Raw genomic sequence first — 20,263 nt, 5'->3', positions numbered from 1 at the left:
GCACTCAATTGTGGCATGATTCTCAATTTTGTTCGTTTTTTCTTTCTTTCTTCTTTGAGATCGGAGCAGGAACTTCCACCTGTGACTCGACGACTCGCCGTCGACGCTGGGGTGTGATCTTTATCGGGGCACAGCTGGCACTTCAAGTTCATTTTAGTTCAGTTGGGTTCTTGTTGCTTCTTTTACATTACATTGGGTTCTGTCATTGTTGCCGATGTGGATTTCCATTTGAGTGACTCTCGAAGCGTTTCATTTACCTACGGTAGCCGACGGCTCGGCTCGGAAAACCATTTTCCCAAAAGACACAGCATTGTGTTTTCTTATCAATTAAAGCGTGACCTTTGTTGTGGCTTATCTGAGCGAATTAGTTCGGCCAGGCAGGTCGGCTGCTTTATGGTCTAATTAGTTGGAGAAACCGCCGTTCATTTCGGTTCATTATGACTTCACACAACAAATGAAAGAAAGCCACAATAAAAAATCAAAACTTGTTCGTTTCGGCGATGACATCAAGCAAATGCTTCCATCACCTTCTTGTGGCCCATCGGCACGAACTCTAAAGTACAGAGTATCTAATAAATCGGACGCTATCAATATGAAGACATCGTCGTAAATAGCCACGACAAGTCTAATCAGCCTAATCACAGCTTTAAATAGCTGTGAAATACTCTCTATTTATACAGCTGCAACACTCTACAATTGTTAAATAAGAGCCAATAAATGTGGCTTATAACACGGAATTACAGCCACATATTTTTTTTGATTTATAAACAAATATTGCAACTGACTAAAAGTAACTATCAACAGGTGTCTGAAAAGCGGGGACCCTGGCTGTGCGCTTCTCGTTATTTATATTTTCTTTCATTCTGTTTTGTAATACAAGCGAAAATGTCATTAACAAAAAATATAAATCCCCCCCTTAGTTAAGTTACATAAGAATGGGAATAACTCATGGCAAATTGTATTCAAATATAAGATCTGCAGTTGACAGCAAGGTTAATTTGTAGAAAAATACAATAAAAAAATGCACTTTTCTCACATTTAACTTGAAGTTAAAGTTGTTTTAGTTCTCGAATGAATCTATGAATTTCTTAGCGAAATTGTTCTACGTAAATCGTAAATATTTGTTTATGAAAGTTTTTAAGCTAAATTGATTTGCCAAAGAGTTAAATATGTTACGGGGGTTTTGTTTAATTTTAGTTATTTGTGCTCACAAAATCGCAAATTATAACTCACGGCGAAATGTTCACATATTTGCTCATTAAATCAATTATCGTTTTCACTTTGAAGTAATACCGATTCGATCGGATCCGTTACGCCGGAATCCTGATGTCGCAACTCCAGCTGTAACGGCCTGTTTAAAAATGCCAAACACAAAATGCCCCAAAAATTAAACAAAAAAACAAAGAAAAAAAAGAGATAAAAATAAAAACATGGTCTTATAAAACAATTTCAATTGGTTCGCGTTTTGGGGCATTGGAATTTCCACTCTTATCTCTACTCCCCTCTCTCTTCATAACTCTATCCCCCTCCCTCCCTCTCTTTCTTTCTCAACACTTCAGCCCTTTTTGCCGAATTCTGTTTTTTTTTTTTTTTTAATGTGAAGCTCGCAATTTTCGTTGACATTTGCAAATTCTTGTCACAAACGCGAAAAATTACAAACAGACAAACATATAATAAAAAGGCGAATCATAAAAATGTTTAGGTTTCGAGCGAATTTCAACTATTTTGTTGCTGCTGCGGCCTCTTTTTCAATTTTGTTTCTTATTTTTTTTTGTCTTATACTCTGCTCATAAAGCGACAAGGAGCGTATTGGTTTTCTGCAAACTTCTTTTGAGTTCACATTCGGATGAAACGCAAGCTTGAAATTCTCAAAAATTTCGAATATATCAGCGCATATTGGGGTATGTATCAGTCACAGTTTTGGATCAGTCACAGTTTTAGATCGGTCACAGTTTTTTTCACCAGCTGTTATGCCAAGCAAAACAGCGTATGCCGCAGCTGGGTTATGCGAACTGCAACATTTTTATTTATTTACTCTTTGTTTTTCGACTGCTGGAGTTGCATACAAAAGCATACGCCCCTTTCGTCACGCCCACTGTGACAATTTGTGCACATTTGAATGCAAATATTTGAATGAAAGCAAACTCAAGTCTGGCAACGGGCGACTGTCGGCTAAGTAGGTAAATGTTTATGATGCGTTTTATAAGGCAACCGACTGCATTTGACAGCAAATATCAAAAAAACCTGGCGTGGCAGGTGGTAAGTGGAAGGGGGACGGGGCATTGTTGTGTGATAAGTATGTATACATATACTACATATGTATGTATGTTAATTCCATTCGCCGCTTAACGAAAGTAGTTCAATTTTTGGCCAGCAAATATTTGCCAATGGCATACAAATTTGAAAGCTTTGTTTGAAAAAAGAACACGCGAATTGTGTCTATGGAAATGTGTCACAAATGTGCGGAGCAGGGTTGCCACCTAATGAGCTGCAGAATGACAAGGCGTCTTTTTTTTTGTACAGTGGCAGACGGAAAGTGTGAAAGGTTGTTTGTCATTAAAGAGAGAGTGTGTGTGTGTGTGCGTTGCGAGAGGAGAACAACAACAAAGTAGGCTAAAGATTAAGGAAATGCCACAGAGGAAGTCAGTGGCACAACAATGAAAAGTCAAAAAGAAGACTAGAAAAACAACAATAGGCAAATAAAAGGAACGCTCGAGTTGCCACTATTAAACATGATTATAGGGATACACAGAAAAGAGAGTTGAAAATATGCACTACTCGAGCTAGACAAAGCTTTAATTTTAGGCCAAAATGGAAAATAACAAATTTAATGTGATTTAAACATGCATAATTCAGCATATTTGCAATTAATATAATAAAAGTGCAACCAGCAACATTTAACTTCCAGATAAAATTGAAGTTAATTTTTTTTTTCAAATTCTTCGTTCTTCTTCTTCTTCTTTGGGCTACATACCTTTCTAAAAGCTATTGCTTAGCGCTCGAAGCTTTCGTTTTTGCATAAATTTTGCACACATTATTTATTTATTAATTTTTATTTTTGTCTCTTTGTTGAGAAAATATTTAAACAGTTTGCTTTTTGTTTGCACTTTTAAAGGTTTTTTTGTTTTTTGTTTTTTTGTTTAATATATTTTTGTTACCAAATAAACTGTGTTAACGATTATTAAAATTAACATAATTATTATGCATTATAATTATTGTATTAACCATTTTTTTCTTCGAGCGAGATTTCACTTTCTTGAAAAGCATTAGCAATCATCAGAGATCATTTCAAGTGTTTTGAACAATTTGCATTGCAGCCAAAGAAACAACAACAACAACAACAACAACAAATGCAATTAATTATTGCGCTCCAATGCACAGCGAAGCTAAACGGAAATGGATATGAATGGATATGAACTCGAAATGCCGAAAAAAATAAAAATAAAGAGAAAAATTAATGTTTGCAAATTGTAAAGTTTGCAATTAGCTTTAAACTCGATTTCGATATTTGCGTTGCATTACATTTAATTAGACGGACGGTAAGCGATGATGAAACGTGAATGAACGTGAATGAACTTGGCGAGAGTGCGAGGCGGCAATAACAAAACAAATAACAAAGCACAGTTACAGTTACTCAGCTTATAAACATGCAAAAAGAACAAACTTCACGGTCAGCCTGCAAGCGAGCGATCGTACGAATGAACGCAACCACATGCACACACACACAGGCACACATGCACACACTATAGCACTTTACGGTGTGGGAGAGCGTGAGAGTCAAAGTCAAGTTTACACCTACATATGAACGTTTCTGCCGTCTTCTATTGAGTGCCCGCTACGTTGTGTACGCGACGAGCGCCAAAAGTAAACTGAATGTGCCGGCAGATACGATACGTCTGCGCAGCCGACTTGGACGCAACTTGCTTGACAAGCAGCTGAGCGGCCGATCGGCCGATCGGCAGAGCGGCAGAGCGGCCAGCGCCAATTGAGCAGAGAGTGGCGACTGCGACGCGGCGGCGCTTGCAATTCTTTCGTTTGTCTTTTAATTGTCTTGGCGTCGCGTCGCGTGGTCTTTTTGATCATTATCTTTAAGCTTCGCTCAACTTCATTATGAGCAGCAGCATGTGGCGACTGCTCTACGACTCCAACTTCGACTCCATGTGGTTGTGTGCATATGTACATATGTGTGCGTGCGTGTGTATGCCTCGTGTAGCTGTGATCGCATTACAGCGACTTGATGACAAATTTGTGATAAGCATTGGAAAATCTCTTACTGAGCATTAAATTAATTTGCCCAATGAAAATGCGGCACGCCGATTGATATCGATTGAACTTTGTAACCGTTACAGCGTGTGCATCAATTGACCGCTAGGCGGCGCTTCAAAGTGTTATTTATGGGCATATTTTGTACTCGAGAAAATTGTTCATTTGTCACACAATATTTGCATGTGTTTCATTTCCCTTTGGCCATATTTAAATGAATTTACGACTTTATTATTATATGTACATATATGTATACTCTATCTATATATGGTATATTATATCGCATTGGGCTCGTTGATGTAACACATATCGTTCAATTACTTTGTTTGGTTTCGCTGGAATTTCACAGCAATTATCGTAAATAATTCTATAAATATATATATAAGATCTGGGCTGACATTTGAAACAGTAAACGGCCGTTTTTCTTCAACAGAACTTTGCTCTCAATTGTGTTCCATTGACCTTGAAATACTTAAGAGCTCTGCTAACTCTTCTAACTTGCAACGTTCCTTAATTTGTTATTATTATTCTTAACTTTCTATGCATTATTGTTTCTTTTTTTTTGCTTGAAGTTTTTCTACATAGCATTTCCTCTCGTCCCAACTAGCCAAACAATTGCTAATTTTGGCCAAAAATTAAGTTCAAAAGCAAATCGAAATGAGTGCGGTTTTAGCCATGAAATTCTATATATTGTTTAAATTGGTAGGGTTAAGTGCCAAAAAAAAAAAAAAACACAAGCCAGGCAAAGAGCAATGTGATGTGCGTACTTATAGGTAGCTGTCCCCCCCAACCCCCCAAAGGCGGGAGGGGATTTATGGAGAAGCTGTGGCTATGCTGTTTCGGCCACGCTCCACGCTTTGGGCTTAGTAATTTTTAATTTGATGATTAATCGATAAGCGACAGCCCCATCGACTCGGTACCAGGCCAATGTACGACTCCACCCCCCCCCCCCCCGCCCGCTCCCCCCTCACACCTTCGATTAGCATTCGAAGAGTGGAATGAAAATAAAGAGGAATCGAAACGAAAAGAAACGGTGATCGGTGATTGCATGTGATTAGAATTTGTAATAAGCCAGAGTTTCAGATTCGAAGATCTCTGGAGAGCTCAAAGCTCAAAAAGCTGGCCAAAGTAGTTTCTTTTATGCCCAGCACGCTCTGGAGCTGCAAGATAGAGATCTCTCTCTCTCTAGGTGAGCTGGGCGCCCGATCAACTGCTGGATGCTGCTGATTCCCAGCTGGAATTGGGAATTGGGATTTGGAATTGGAATTGGGGAAAATTCCCAAGCGCAACACCCGCAACAAACAATTTGTTGCTCGAAACTGAAAGTGCATTTGGATGAGTACACAATATTTTCATATTTTTCATTTTGGGCAGCTTTCACGTTGTTTTCATTGTCCAGAATTTGTATAAGCACGCATAAACATTGCATAATCGCCGGAGAGTCTCGAGAGATTCACGACCTTTGGGCAATTATCATACAACTTTCTTTGGCTCTTCGTTTTGAAAACTTTCACACAGAACAAAACACTTTCCCAAACATATTTCTATGTTTGTTTCTCACTTCTACTTCAATCTTCTATTTCTTCTTTATTTCTGTGTAATCTAAGCAAATGTAAGTTCCACTTCAGATTGTCATTTATCAAAGCTGGAGGCTTCGCGGTTCTCTGAGTTATGTTTTTCATTTGATTTTCTGATTGACAGATGCCCCCGTCGCAGCATTTGTAATGGATACCAAATGTGTGTGCGTGCGTTCCCATCGGGTTTAGCTTAGTTTCGGTTCAGTTTTTGGGATAATCAACATATGTAAATGTATGCTATGTGGGCAAATGCAAAACAGCTGCCTATTAAAATGTGTCAGAGCGCAATTTGGTGCGAAATATATTGTCAAAAGCCGCAGACCTTGTGCCACTTGAGGCGCAACCCCGACCAGCCACACTCTACACATCCAACCAAACCCAAATCATTCCATTTGATTCCCAATCAACAGAAATCTTGCGCTGGTTCTTCTCATGTTGTGCGTCACTTGGCAAAACAAATCAATCAAAGGCAGCTGCAGGAGGGCCGGAAAATTGCATACACTGCCAATATATAGATACAGATATATACATATGTATATGTATATATCTATATGAAACACGCCCCACACGATGCCGTGCCAGACAATTGCGGCAGAAGCTGCGGCGCCAAATGCAAATTGCGTCAAAGTTTTGTTTCGTCTCGTTTTGCGGCGAAACTTTAAAGGCAAATTATTTGACATGTGACATTATGCGCGAATTCCTCCCTTGGGGTCCGTGAAACAAGCGTTCGATCCATTTGCATATTATATTAGTGGAGGTTACTCTAACTTGACTACGAACTGTGCAACTTTGCGCCAAACTTGTTCGCTCTTCTTGTATATTTATTAATCTTCACCTATTCCTTGTGCCTTATCCTTAAACGTTTACATTAGTCCTCTAGCGTTTGTTATTTCCTTTCCTTTTCGTATCGTATTCTTAAACAAAACATTTCTCTTTATGTTGTATTCTTAACTGTTAGCTCAAAAGTCTCTATTGACATGGTTCATACAAGTTTCGTTTTAGGAAATTTTTCCTAAACGAAAGGAAATTTTTCCTAAACGCGAATCCCTCCCTTGGGGTCCGTGAAACAAGCGTTCGATCCATTTGCATATTATATTAGTGGAGGTTACTCTAACTTGACTACGAACTGTGCAACTTTGCGCCAAACTTGTGCGCTCTTCTTGTATATTTATTAATCTTCACCTATTCCTTGTGCCTTATCCTTAAACGTTTACATGAGTCCTTTAGCGTTTGTTATTTCCTTTCCTTTTCGTATCGTATTCTCAAACAAAACATTTCTCTTTATGTTGTATTCTTAACTGTTAGCTCAAATGTCTCTGTTGACATGGTTCATACAAGTTTCGTTTTAGGAAATTTTTTTTTTTTATAATATAATGGAAAGAGCATAGGAACTTCGTTGCCATTTGGCAAGGCAGGCAATCAAAGCCCGTCAATTGATAGGCACAATTGTGTTTTCTTTTCTTTTATTATTTTGTGGCTTGATTTTTTTTTGTTGCTATGGCAAATGACAAAGTTCAGCGTCGATGAAAAACTTATGATACCACGAAAATGGCTCACAATGCTCACATTAACCCCACAATGGACCATGTTGCACTTGACAGTCGCATTTGTTTTGCACTGCAATTTACTGTTTTGATATTTGAATAAAACAGCCAAAAGCGGCCGCAAAAGGCCGCCAAAGTTGGCCAAAACTAGCCAATGGCCAAGCTCTGGCGGCTCATTAAAAGACTCTTTTTTTTTCTTCCAAATTATGAGGCCTGTTCATAGATTTTTTTCTCTGCATTTTTTTTGCATCTATTTCTGGCTGTCTTGTTAACGTTTTTTGTTGGCCTTTTAGCATGTTTATTAATTACAATTTGATTCAATACGTTTTGACTTTTGCAAAAAGGGGCGTTGCGATCGTTTTTCGTAAGTTGCCACAAACAAAAATCAAATTGAATTCCTTGCTTAGAATTAATAAGAATAAAGCTGCGCAGCTGTTTAAGGAAAATATAAACATAAATATAATTCATAAAACTATTAAAGCTGGCGTTTATTGTAAACATATAAAAAAAAATTGCAATCCATAAAATCAATTTCATAAATAAAATACTTAATGTCGCTTGGCAAGCAACTAGACTCCTCTACATAAAATAGACATAAAAATAAATATCGAAAAATATGCGCAAAACGCACAAATGATAATAAATATAAATAGCAATCGGTTAATGCAACAAAAAAAAAAAATCAAAAGACCGAAGATTTAATACCCTTCTAGAAATTTGCCATACGAAGCACGCAAATGCTGAAACTCACAAGAAAATATCTTGGATAATAGAATATTTTGACAGGATGAGAGCCTGCTTATCGATCGATCGTTTTAGAGGTCCTTTGTTGATAGGATTTTGAATATATAGTGAAATTTATAAATGCCAATTTTGGTTAAAATATCTTGCTAAATAAAAAAGTTTTCCATATAAAACCCTTCTCTTCTATAGTAGTCCGCATTTGGTTAAGATATCTTGATGAGCAGAAAAGTTTTCCCAACAAGAACCCACATTCGAAACGATCGATTCTATGGCAGCTATATGATATAGTGGATCGATCGACATATGTTCAGCCTGCAACAGAAAGAGGGTCCTACAATACAATGTCTTTAAAGCTGAGAGACGAACATAACTATATCAAATCTGCAGCTAATACTGTCCTAGGGTATATATACTTTTTGGGATTGGAGACGTTTGCCTCTATGCGTTACACACTTGTAGACAAACTTATAATACCCTGTACAAGGGTATAAAAAGTGAAACAAACAATGTAAGGGATCGTAAATTTCAATCAGTGGGCCAACTAAAGAAAAACCCCGTTAAAAATATATGTTATAAAGTGAATAAAAATTCAATAACTGTGGCCTAAAGGAACTGGAACTGGAACTGGAACTGAGGGGACCGCAACCAACTATTGTCTAGTACAAATAATGCACAATAAACATAAATTAGCAATGCCATTTTTTTTTTGTGTGTTTCTGTTGTTGTTACTTATTTTTAAATGAATTAAATTGGGCTCGTTATGGCCAAGTGACCTTTGCGGGCGAGCAAAATTGTGGATAATACCCGGAGACTCCAATTGGATCGACGGCCGTTTTACATTATAAATTGGCAATTCGACATTCGTTTGACAATCGCCGATTTGGCCAAGTTCACATGGTGTCGATTTCGAATGCAACTTGATATCCGATTGCGAATTCGAATACGAATACGAATACGAATACGAAATACGAATACGAACTCGATGTCGATGCCGATGCCGATGCCGATGTCGACTCCTAATTCATGTATTAGAAAGTACAGCAATTGCCAGATTTGAATTTGGGGCGTGGGCCCTGGTGACGACGGCCACAGCGAAGACACACCTTATAGAGTGAGGGGGCTCATAATGAGATTTCTGTTGCCATATCTAAAAACAATGTGCCAGTGTGCTAAAGGGGCGTGAAAACTGCAGGGCCTCTTGCAATTTTGGGCTGGGTCTTTGTCTTCGAGTCCGTTGTTTTTGGCTCTGATTCTGCCTTTGGGCCCAACAACAGCAAGTGCCATTTGCTGCAGTTGCTTTGGCTTTTTAATTAGTTGGTCTTTGGTTTTTCATAATGGTTTTTTTTTTACTTTTTGCGGGTGGTTTGCTCTTTTTTATTGCTTTTTACTGCTGCTGTTTCCATTGCTGCCGTTTGGGGCGTGCGAACTTTTTTCTTTAATTAGCTGGCTTGTTCTTTGCGTTCTGATAGAATGAATTTGACATTTTCGGCTGACAAGTAAATAGTATTATATATTATATATATATTTTTTGAGATTTATCGCAATGTTGACGCAAGCCATTCGCTTGACAATTAACTTTAATCTATCAACTACAATTAACAATTAACAACTTTGCCAAATTCCAGAGAAGTGCCAAGCCAAATATTTTTCCCATTTTTTTCATTTATATATATTTGTAAGCAGCATAATGTATTCGAAAATAACTACTCGACATTCACTTTCAGCTAAAATCAGTTTTAAATTGTTAATGCAAATCAAAATCAGTTTGAACTGATTTTCCATTAATTTATAACTTTTGCTTTTCATGTCAATTATTGTGACGTGGGCTATTTTCGATACCCTGAACTCATTGAAAGAGGGCAGAAAGGGTATATTGTGTTTCTGTGCAAATTGATGTAAAAGCCAGAAGGATTCATCAGCAGACTCCTTAAATCAATTGTAACTATTCATCAATTTGAGCTGCAAATTTTAATGCTAATGTAACTTTTGTGAATGCCAAGGCAAAGAAGAGCGTAGCACGAGCTGCATTTGTTGTTTGGTAGAGGAAGGTGTAGGGTATACCCTAGTCGGGCACTGCACTGACTAGTGCACTTTTGGTATTCTTTTATTATGCAATTATTAAATAAGTGCAATTTATTTAAATCAAATATTTATCAATATGCAAAAGCCGCAATAAAATGTGAATAAAACTGTCGCAATTAACAGCACAAAAAATTGCATTGCAAAAATGAATCATGAAATTGAATTATTAAAAAGCGCTTTTATTGCACAAAAGAGAAAGAGAATCGCGCAATATTTTTGTTAATTTATTCATAAATTTGACAAAAGCAACAACTCGCTAACCGCGCATTGTTAATCATTATTGTTATTAACTAAAGACAACAACAGCTGCGGTATCTGATTAAACAGTTAAACGCGAATGTTTTATTTATAATTGAGTTGGTTGTTTTATATTTTTCGTTTTTTTGTCGTTTTATTTTTCGGTATCTGTCTGCTTGTTCTTTTTGCCATTTATTGTTAATAATAAACTGTTTCAATTCTGCGTTATTTCAATTATCTAAATTAAAAAATTCCTCGCTCTTGTTCACAATATTGTATCTGTGTGTGTGTGTGTGTGTGTGTGTATTTCGATTTATTTATTTATTGTATTGCAATTTTTGCTAATTTGTTGCCACAGTTTCGCTGTGTCGAGCACATTTCACGCTGGCTGATTGGTTTTTCTGTTGTTACCTTGCAAGGTCGCAGATACAGATACACGCACGCACACACACACACACACACACAGATACAGCTGCTACAGATACAGTTTTACAGTTGTGCACACACAATCAGCTGCAGATAGCAGTCGAAATATTCGCGACAAATTAACTTGTAAACGTTAAATGAGCCGCGTGTCAGACAGAAGTTAGATTCGTGGTTAAAGTCGACATTCAGGTGTGTGTGGCATTTTATCAGTCAGCTGTTATCGAAAGATCGAAAGATTCGCTCGTTCCGTTGCAAGCGTGCGTGGGAGCTGACCTTGAACTGCTTTGCAGGGCAGAGGAATTTGTCAGCGACTTGTGATGAAATCCGACAGCCTTGACTGGGGCTAATGTTAAATGTTAATTGGAAATCTCAACAGGTGAAGCAAGATCAACGAAAGCGGATAAGGTCAAGTGCGAATCACCATGCTAATATATATTTAAATATATTTAACTTTATTACTCAGTGATCTTTTGGAAAGTCGGAAATAAAGGGCAATATTAAGGCAGTCATTATTTTTTAAATACCCATAAAATTTATTTGTATCTTTAAGAGATCTTTCGAATATTGGCATTATGAAGCAATATTTGGACATTTAATTTGCATATTTGTTAATTTTAGTTTTAAAAGGGATTTAATGTATATTAAGGGACTTGTTTGTACTCTTTTTTTCACATGCCTTTCTCTACAAAAAATCCTAAGCTTAAACCAATTCTATGCAGGCGATTCATGAATCATAAAAAAAAATTCAAATTGCAATTACTCGAAACTGTAAAGATCGTGATTCGCGTTGACATTTCTTAGGACCCCGAAAAATTTGCATTTAAATCAAAGCCGACAAACTGTTGTCGGCACCCCCGCACGCCCAACACCCGGAAGCGCCACTAAAATGCAGTTCAAGAAGTTGCTTTAACTTTTGCACCTTCTTTTTTTTTTTATTGTTGTGGCGCCCAAATCGGTGCACATAAATTATATTTCTGGCTAATTTCAACGCTTAGAAGCTAGAGGGTGGGCCAGCCCTTGCCAAAGAAAATGCGAGTACCACACTCACACAAACACACACACACACTCATACTATATATATATATGTGCACACTACACGCATAAATCATGGACGCGTCGTCAGGTATGGAAAAGTCGCCTGCCAGGCACTTAGTCAAAAAGATTTTGCCGACACCGCACAGAAAGTTAACATGAAAACTACATAATTCACTTAAATGTCAAGTTTGCGGGTAATGCCCGACAGGGGCTGCCGGGGGCTGCATGGTTAAGGGATTGGGGTGTGTGGGGCGGCTAGTAAAAGGCAGTAACTTGGCCATAAGTAGCAAATGAAAAAACGTTGGTAGCTCAATGCGGCAGCTGCGCCACAAACTGTTCACGTCACTCAGCGCTGCCTGAAAATGTGGTAATAAAGATCCAGCCAGCAGCCAGCTGAAGAGATGAAAAACATACATACAGAAATTTGTAGTGGGCAGCGTTAAAGAAATTTCACTAAAGCGCTCCACGGTCACGATTTATCATCATTGCTGCAGCCATTTGACAAAAAGGGAAACATCTGCCAGCCATGGGCGGGACAACTGGAGGGGGTTTGACTAGGGGCTGTGTAGCGGGTAGCTGAGTTCAAGTTCCAGTCAAGCGGCAAACATTTTTTTTTTTTTTTTTGGTTACATGGGTTAACTTTATATTTTTTTTTCTTTGGCTATGCACATTTTGGCTATTTTTTTTTTTTTTTGCGCGCGCTTGGCGGCCTCTTAAACGACTGTCGGGCATCGGCGGATCTCTTGTAGTGCCTGACACTTAACGTGTCATTCGAACATTTTATTAGACTTGACAATGAACTCTTGAACCGCAGCGGTTCAAGCAAAAACCCAAGTACAACATTAACAGCAAACTTTAAGATTAACATTGACGGTTGGTTTAAAACAGCAACAACAACAACAGAAAAAAAAAAAAACATCCAAAAGAAAAACAATCTTAAAACAATAGAAAATAGAGAAGCGTTGCCTATAACTTTCACATTGCAAAAGGATTTTCATGAGAAAAATATTTCAGGCAAAAAAAGAATAAATATTTATTGGGCGCCTGTTGCAAGTCATAAAGAATTTCCTTAGGAAACATAAAAGTTAATTTTATTAAAGGATGGGCTTGTTTTCAAACGGAGAGACTTACTTATTGTTAAAGACAATATTAGCGGCATTTTCCCAATCCTAAGGAAATTTATCAGAAAACTATAAACAAAAAATGCATTTATTTTTAAGCTGGATTTGCTTGCGCTCAGTCATTGTAAAGATTTAAGCTCATCTTTCTTAAAATTCCCAAAACTCTTTTTTTTTTTATAGAGTTAACCACTTTATGTCATTAATAAATATCTCATTTGGGCTGCCAATCGGTAGTCGTTGCCGAAAAGCCAAGCTTGAAACACCTACACCAAAAGGTAGTTCAGTTCGTTCTCGCTAATCTTGAGAAGCCAACGATCTGTTTTAGCCATTTATCAATGCGCCCAAATCGTAGTTTACATTTCTATTTTAACTGTCTTTTAAATGTTATTTACATTTTTTTGTTTTCAATTTTGTTTGGCTTTTTTTCTCGTTTTATTGGAGTCGTAAAGCCAGCCGTAAACATTTCTCAATGCGCGCACTCCAAACGCTTGGCCTTTACCCAGCGCCAACCAAAAACAAAAACTTGGCTCAAATAAATCTTATCAAATTAAGCCGAGAGCTCACAACAACAACAGCAACAACAACAACTGTTTAAACGTGGGCGTGAGTTGGAGGCGACTACAAGTGAGAAGTTTGTTGATGGGGACTGTATTTTTTTTTCGTATACCTCTTCTTCTCGGTGTTTTGTAGGGCTTGTCGAGCTTTGTTGGTTTATTTCATTTTTTTTTTTTTGGTTTTTCGTTTTTGGGCTTGGGGTCTGTTGAGTAATTGTTAACAACCCAAAGACTCGAGTTGACCAAGTTAAATGTGTACCATGCCAAAATTGGGCGAATTAATTAAGCCATTTGAAACAATTTCGCGTTGGCTCTCGCTTTTTTTTCTTTTACTTGGCCCAAATTGCAATCAAATTAAATTGTTTAATTTAATTTGCCTGAAAATAGTTGCAATTGTTGTTGTTGTTGTAATTGCAGGCGCATTGCGTTTAAGTGAAAAGTGCTCTGCACGTTTTTTCTTTCCCCGATTTTTTTTCCACTCGCGTTAATTTTCAACTGTCCAGTTTCATACTCTTCCTTTTTCGCGCATACCAATTTCTTCTGTGATTTGGGGTCTGCGAAGTTTTTGACTTTGTTTGTAATGATTTTGAAAAAGTCGCAATTTGTGTTAGCTCATGTAAAAACCAAACATAAACTTTGCTTTTCGACCGCGCAATACTCTGCTCACCGTTTAAAAACCCATTAAATCAGTCAAAGAAATCTCAAGTAAACTTTGTGTTTGGGAAATTTGGATATTTGAAATTTTGAGTGGGCGTGTAGAGAGCATATTTAAGCCTATTAAGCCTTAAGATATCTTGATAAACAAAGAAGTTTTCCATTCGTTTGATGCATTCAACCCGATTGTTTATGCATATCTAGAATATATATACCTTCTGGACTCAACGTTGCTTCCATCTAACTGATGAACGTCTGAGAAAGTCTGAGGAAATTGTGTGTTAAAAAAGTAAGAGTATATCAAGCTCGTTAGCTTCTGTCACCCGATTCGAATTAAGGAAGAAGCATTGCCACTCGATAGGCCTCGTTTGGGTGTTTTGCAGCTTATCAAAAATTCCGATGCACGTTTTTTTTTTTTTTTTCGGTACTCATATTTGTGTCAGGAAGTGATTCGGCTGCAACTTTCCAGGGCCAATTTATGAGGGCTGCCGCTGCTGCTGCTGCTGCTGCTGCTACTCTCGAGGGCCCCATCTCCAATTACTGATTGCCCGGCGACGATGCCTGCGGCATCAGAGAAAAAGTTGTGCGTTTGCTGGGACGCTGTGACGCTGGGGCCCTGGGGGCTGGCAAATATTTGACGCTTATTCCATCAACGTCAACGGGACTGGGTAACAACAATAACTCAACTGATCGATCAAATGTCGCTGGCCCGCCTCGAACAATCGAAAAAGATCGCCACAAAACGGCGGCAAAGTTAATGGGTTAAGAGTTATTTTGGTCAATTTTTGACACACTTTTTGCTTGCGCTTGAGAGATTGACACAAATATTTTGTGATAAATTACAAAAGCTTTCAATAAGTTGAAATTATTATTATGATAATTATGAAAAAGCATGGCAAGTGTTGAAAGAATTTTGCCGAAACGAAATGAAATTTCCCATGTATTTAAGCCAGAGTGAAAATGCACGATATTCATGCGTTTTCAGGCTTTCCCAGTGCACAAACAATTGCAGCCAATTAATTTGTCATAAACAAAAGCCATAGATCTATGGCACAATTATGTTGTTACAAATGGAGAATGGCAGCTGGTCAAGCGTTCGATCGAGTGATAAAAATCTCAATTTGAAAGCAATCCGTAAAAAGACTTTGCCAAGACATGCAGCACCCGCAACAATTATAAGCAACAACAGGCATTATAATGCAAAAGGCTAACAGCAAACCGAATTTGGAAAGAGATGCAAGTACGAAGCGATCCTCCACAACAAGCCGGAGCAAATTGCATAATTATTGCTACAAATGAAGCTGAAGCTGGCTTTGGAGCTGTGGCTGAAACTGAGAAGAAAGTGGCACCGTTTGAATCGTGATAAAGCGATAATTTGCCCCGTACCTATCGCCTCCACGCCCCGCGCCTCCTTCCGTAAGATCAAGCAAATGCATTTCACTTTCTGTTTAACAAACAAAACAAAACAAAAAAATATATATACATATATACAAAACCAAAGCAACTTTAAGTCCAACTGCTGCTGCCCGTCGACCGGAGCTGAGTGTATTATTATGAAATCAAATCGGAATCGTCCACAAGGCGCCCACGCCAAACTTTGACTTGGTCTGGGTTTTTGGTGTACCGGATTCCGTTTTTCAAGTCCGAGTTCGAGTTCAAAGTTTGCGCAAATCTTTAGCCAACATGATTTCCACACACACACACACAGCAAGCACGGGTTTGTTGTAATTCATTTTAAATCATTTGCTTTTCACCATTTTCTTTTATTGCCCGGGCATGCACGCTTTAAAACTAAAGAGGAAACTGATATAAACATCACTTTTTGGCTTGTCAAACGTTCGGGTTCAGGCTCAGACTTAGTCTCATCCTTAGCTGGCGGAGGAGTTGGAGAAGGAGGAATATCATTGCCCCATCAGCTTAAACGCTCGGTTGATTGCGCCCCAAATCATATCCCACTGACGGAAGCTTTTCGTGCTCTTGACATGAGCTTAAACGATCCATTGAAAGGCCACAATAATTGCATTTGAAGCTTCAAGCGCCACTCAAACAGTTTTGATTGGCCACAAATGAAACTGAGAGTTAAAAAGCTGTCTGTCAAATGTGTCATTTTGTATGAAGCGCATTCCATTGCGCAAATGTTGCACATTTGGAGATGACACTTAACAAACATACGATAAGTATTTTGGCATTTTATTGATGAGAAATGTTGTAAAAGTAACATTTCCCTTAACGCCTAGGCGATTCCAACTCCAATTTATATTGAAATGCTATAACTGGAGGAAGCATAATGAACTGTATAAAACTATACAGAATTTTATTTAGGGGCTAGGTTCAGGCACTGTATTCTCTTTTGAGCCACATTTAAAACCCACGAAACGTTAGAATTTGCTACAAAATGTGGCAAGGGGCAGACAAGAAGAAACAAGCCAACGACGAACAATAACAAATATTCGTGGCTACCGTGTGCCGCGGGCTGTGACTCAGGCGAGGGAGCAGTGTTTCAGGGGCCGAGCGGAACGCGAATGGCGACTCTGGCCAAAAAGCCAACAAATACGTGCTAATCCCGCCCTACGGTTATTGACGCAACCCACATACCAAGAGCTCATCGAATCCGCTCGAAACACTTTTCTTTTTGTTATTACTCGCTGTGTGCTGAGGCGAACGAGCGCTGCCCGGGGCTGGGATTAAGTTAAATTATTTTCAGCTTAATTAATTTACAAGCTGGCAAAATAAAAGGGCAAAGTTATTTTCTCGCGCGTTGACAGCTGCTGCGCCTTTATCTGGGAAATTGGCCAAGCGCATCAGCGAGCAGGCAAGAAAATGAGAAAAAGAAAAATAAATAAATACACCAATAGAAAAATGCTAGGAAAATATTTTTACACGCCAGCAGACAAGAGGACGAGCGCAGAACGTTTGAAGGGCTGGCAATAAGAGGAGGCGTGCTGCGGTCTGGGGTGCTAGGGGAGGGTAGATTGGCGGAGCAGCGGGCGTCTCTTGGGGCGCTGCCTTTTTTGGAATTTTCACAGCCGCCACAGCGGCGACTTTGGCTGCCTTTTGATAACGCGAATGACTTGGGCAATGCCAATCTATAAATAGACATTGGTCTGAGCCAAGGCGGCTGCGCATGCGCGAGGCATGCATGCAGGTTCCTTGGAAAAATGCAGCTATGCCAGAGCAGCCAGAGTTGGCAGAGCTGGCAGAGCAGCCGGAGCAGCCGGAGCAGCTAGAGCTCCAGGAGAGCGTAGGACAAGTTACTTTGAGGGCTGACACGGGCGCAGGGCTGTGTGGGAGGGCAATGCGATGCGTTGCGTCGGTTGCCAACCCAACTGCCAATTCCCCTCCCACAGCAGTTCGTTTCATTCCCCGCCAACCTAGAGCTTCGTGCATGCTTCATAGACAGATGCTGTTAAATTGATAGCGTGCGTTTAGTTGTTGTTATTTCTGTTGCTTTTGTTGCTGTTGTTGTTTTAGAGCTTGCGTGTCTGGAGTCTTCGGAAACTCAGAAGTCTAAAGCCTGCCAAGACAGCCAGGCATTTTGACAGTGGGGGTAAAGTGTCGGTAATGTGCCTAAGAAGTTCGCTGCACGAGCTCTAGGTGTGGCTCTAACAGCCCAGACAATGTTCTAGAGAAAGGGAAACTAATCGCTTAGAGCTGAGAAAGTGGCCCCAACTTACCCCTATATCGTTTAATGGTTAGCATTTTGTTTGTACGTTGTAATTACCTGTAAAGAAAAGAAAGGAAAAATCCATTATTATATATGCGTAGTAAATAAATGATTCAATTATTTATTATGTGTTGAGTTAAAGCTATTCGCTGCCCCCGCGATCAATGTTCATTTTGTTATCAGCCTGCCGAAGGCATCTACACTTTAAATATGTAACCACTTTTGCACTAATCTACAGAAACGTCACGTCAGCTCTCGCCAAAAGGCCATCGGCATGGCCATGGCATTGATAAGGTCTAGGTCGCATCGTCTAGGGGCGCCCACTCTCTGCCAGATAGCGAATGCCAAACCCAGAGCCAGGCCCAACAGAGCCGTTGCTAGCGTCTGGAGCCGGGCAATGCACCAGTCGCCACATAGATAAGAAATGCCTTTTATTGGTTTTTCCTTTTGGCTTGGCTCTATTTCCTGATTACCCCAAAGATTAGGGGGCCAAGGCTCAGGCTCAGGCACAGTCGCAAAAGCAGGCGCAGACTGAAGCCTGCAGCCTGAGCTGCAGCTCCAATTTAGGGCGCGGCTTATAAATTGTTTGCTTTTTGTTTAGAAAAAGTTGCGGGCAACCGAAAATTGTTTGTGCTAATTGCGCTAAAGAGAATTTTTATAAAATATAATATAATTATATAAATTCAATATTTATTTTAAATTATTTTTGTTAATATATATTTTTTTAATTTTAAATATTCTATTATACATTCAGCATTTGTATATATAATTGTTTATATTTTAAATTATACTTAAATATAAAATTAAAAGAATGATTTAATTGTTCATTAAATTGAATTGATATTATTTTTAATTTTGTTCTTTCGCACACTCCATAAGTAAGGGAACTTCTTTTCAGACTTTTTCTGATAATAATTAATTTTCTGCCGCAATATCCATTATTATTATTACGCCAAAAAGAAAAACGAGAGCACGCGGCGTATGCGTAATTATTAAAAATATGCTATGAACGAAGCGCGTGCAACAACGAAAAAAATGGACGGAGGTAAAGAAAAATGTAAAGTATTCTGATAAAAAATTGCCATACATTTTGTAACGTGGCGCCGTTAAAGTTCAGCAATTAATTATAAAAGAAGCTCGAAAATGATTAAATAAAATAAAAACAACATTATTTGTTTGGCACCGTGGGCCAAATGTGCACATATTAAAAATGTATCTTTAAAATAATAAATATAGACAATACATGCAAATTTTGCAATTTTTTTAAGCTCAAAAAGAAAGTTTTCAATTTTGATTTTGTTTCTATTGTTTTTTAAATTGTGCAACATTTGCCGATGCTACTTTTCGCTTGCCATAGGTTGGCAGGGTCTTTTATTTGATAAATTGTCCATAATTAAATAGGCGAAGATGCCTCCAAAGCCGGGCACGTAAGCAAACTCAATGGCAATCAGCTTATAGCCCATTTGATGATTGACTGCTCGGTATTTGTGATATTTTTTTTCTCTCTGTATCTTTGATGAGATATTTTGAATTATTAATCTTTCGAGTTTGACGTTGCGTTTTTATGTAATATTTAATGAATTTGCAATGAAATCAGAGGCAGCTCTCATAAAATGTGTTTCACTAGGAACGTGCAATAAAGTCTTTCTCTTGCGCCCACGCAATCATCTTTGCATTGCTGAGACTTACTTTATTTCATGAGAATCGCATAGAAAGGCAAATTCGACTTTAATTCACCAAATGACAAGCTGATTTTCGTTTTCTCTAAGGATTTTGAACACCTTTTGAACAAATGCTTGCATTTCCTATCAAGTGTAGCGATTACGTTAAAGCTTAATGTTAATTTTATCGGTCTTCCCCCACCTGCTGGGTCCCCTCATTCACACATCTAAGCTGTGCGCTCAGATTACAATATTTAATCGTAATATTTTACGGTCTTCAACTGCAACATCTTCTTTTTCTGCTTCTTCTACTATTGCTTTTTCTTGAATTTCTATTACTTTGCCTCTTGGCAGCGATCTTCATATCGATGTGCATGTGAAAATTATATGCATTATTAGATATTATTCCAGGCAACTGCATTGAGGGAGACTCCAACGATTGCAACGACTCTGGCTTGCAGTGGGACGCGCTGCAAATCTCTGTATTGATTCTAACGGTAACCGGGCAACAACAAAAGACAACAACTACAACAACGATAGTCGCAGCAGTTGCATGCAAGACAAACAAACATGTGTAAGCCGCTGCTTAGCAGCCTGAGCATCCACCTTCTTCTGCTGCTGCTGCTGCTGCTTCTTCTACTTCGACTACTCTGCGATTCTTCCAGTTGTGATGACTCTGCTGCTGATGCTGCTGCCTATTT

At 38.6% G+C, this 20,263-nt stretch overlaps 1 protein-coding gene across 7 annotated transcripts in view; it reads right to left on the bottom strand.

The window, feature by feature from the left end:
- The window catches only part of bbg (big bang), a 134,041-nt gene that overhangs the window by 11,047 nt on the left and 102,731 nt on the right, over positions 1–20,263 (bottom strand). For 2 of the 7 annotated variants that reach the window (XM_070207791.1, XM_032435167.2), the window contains one exon: positions 17,912–17,958. The exons of 3 other annotated variants lie outside the window; for them this stretch is intronic. In XM_070207791.1, the coding sequence (XP_070063892.1) occupies positions 17,930–17,958 (29 nt within the window). In that variant the 3' untranslated portion in view covers positions 17,912–17,929. Of the gene's footprint in view, positions 1–2,974; positions 3,167–3,799; positions 3,920–17,911; positions 17,959–20,263 lie in introns of those variants that run through there. 2 more of the 7 variants (XM_032435168.2, XM_070207793.1) reach the window with 2 other exon arrangements.

The sequence above is a fragment of the Drosophila virilis genome, chromosome 3, assembly GCF_030788295.1.
Source record: "Drosophila virilis strain 15010-1051.87 chromosome 3, Dvir_AGI_RSII-ME, whole genome shotgun sequence".
Taxonomy (NCBI): domain Eukaryota; kingdom Metazoa; phylum Arthropoda; class Insecta; order Diptera; family Drosophilidae; genus Drosophila; species Drosophila virilis.
This window is presented reverse-complemented; position numbering and strand designations above follow the sequence as displayed.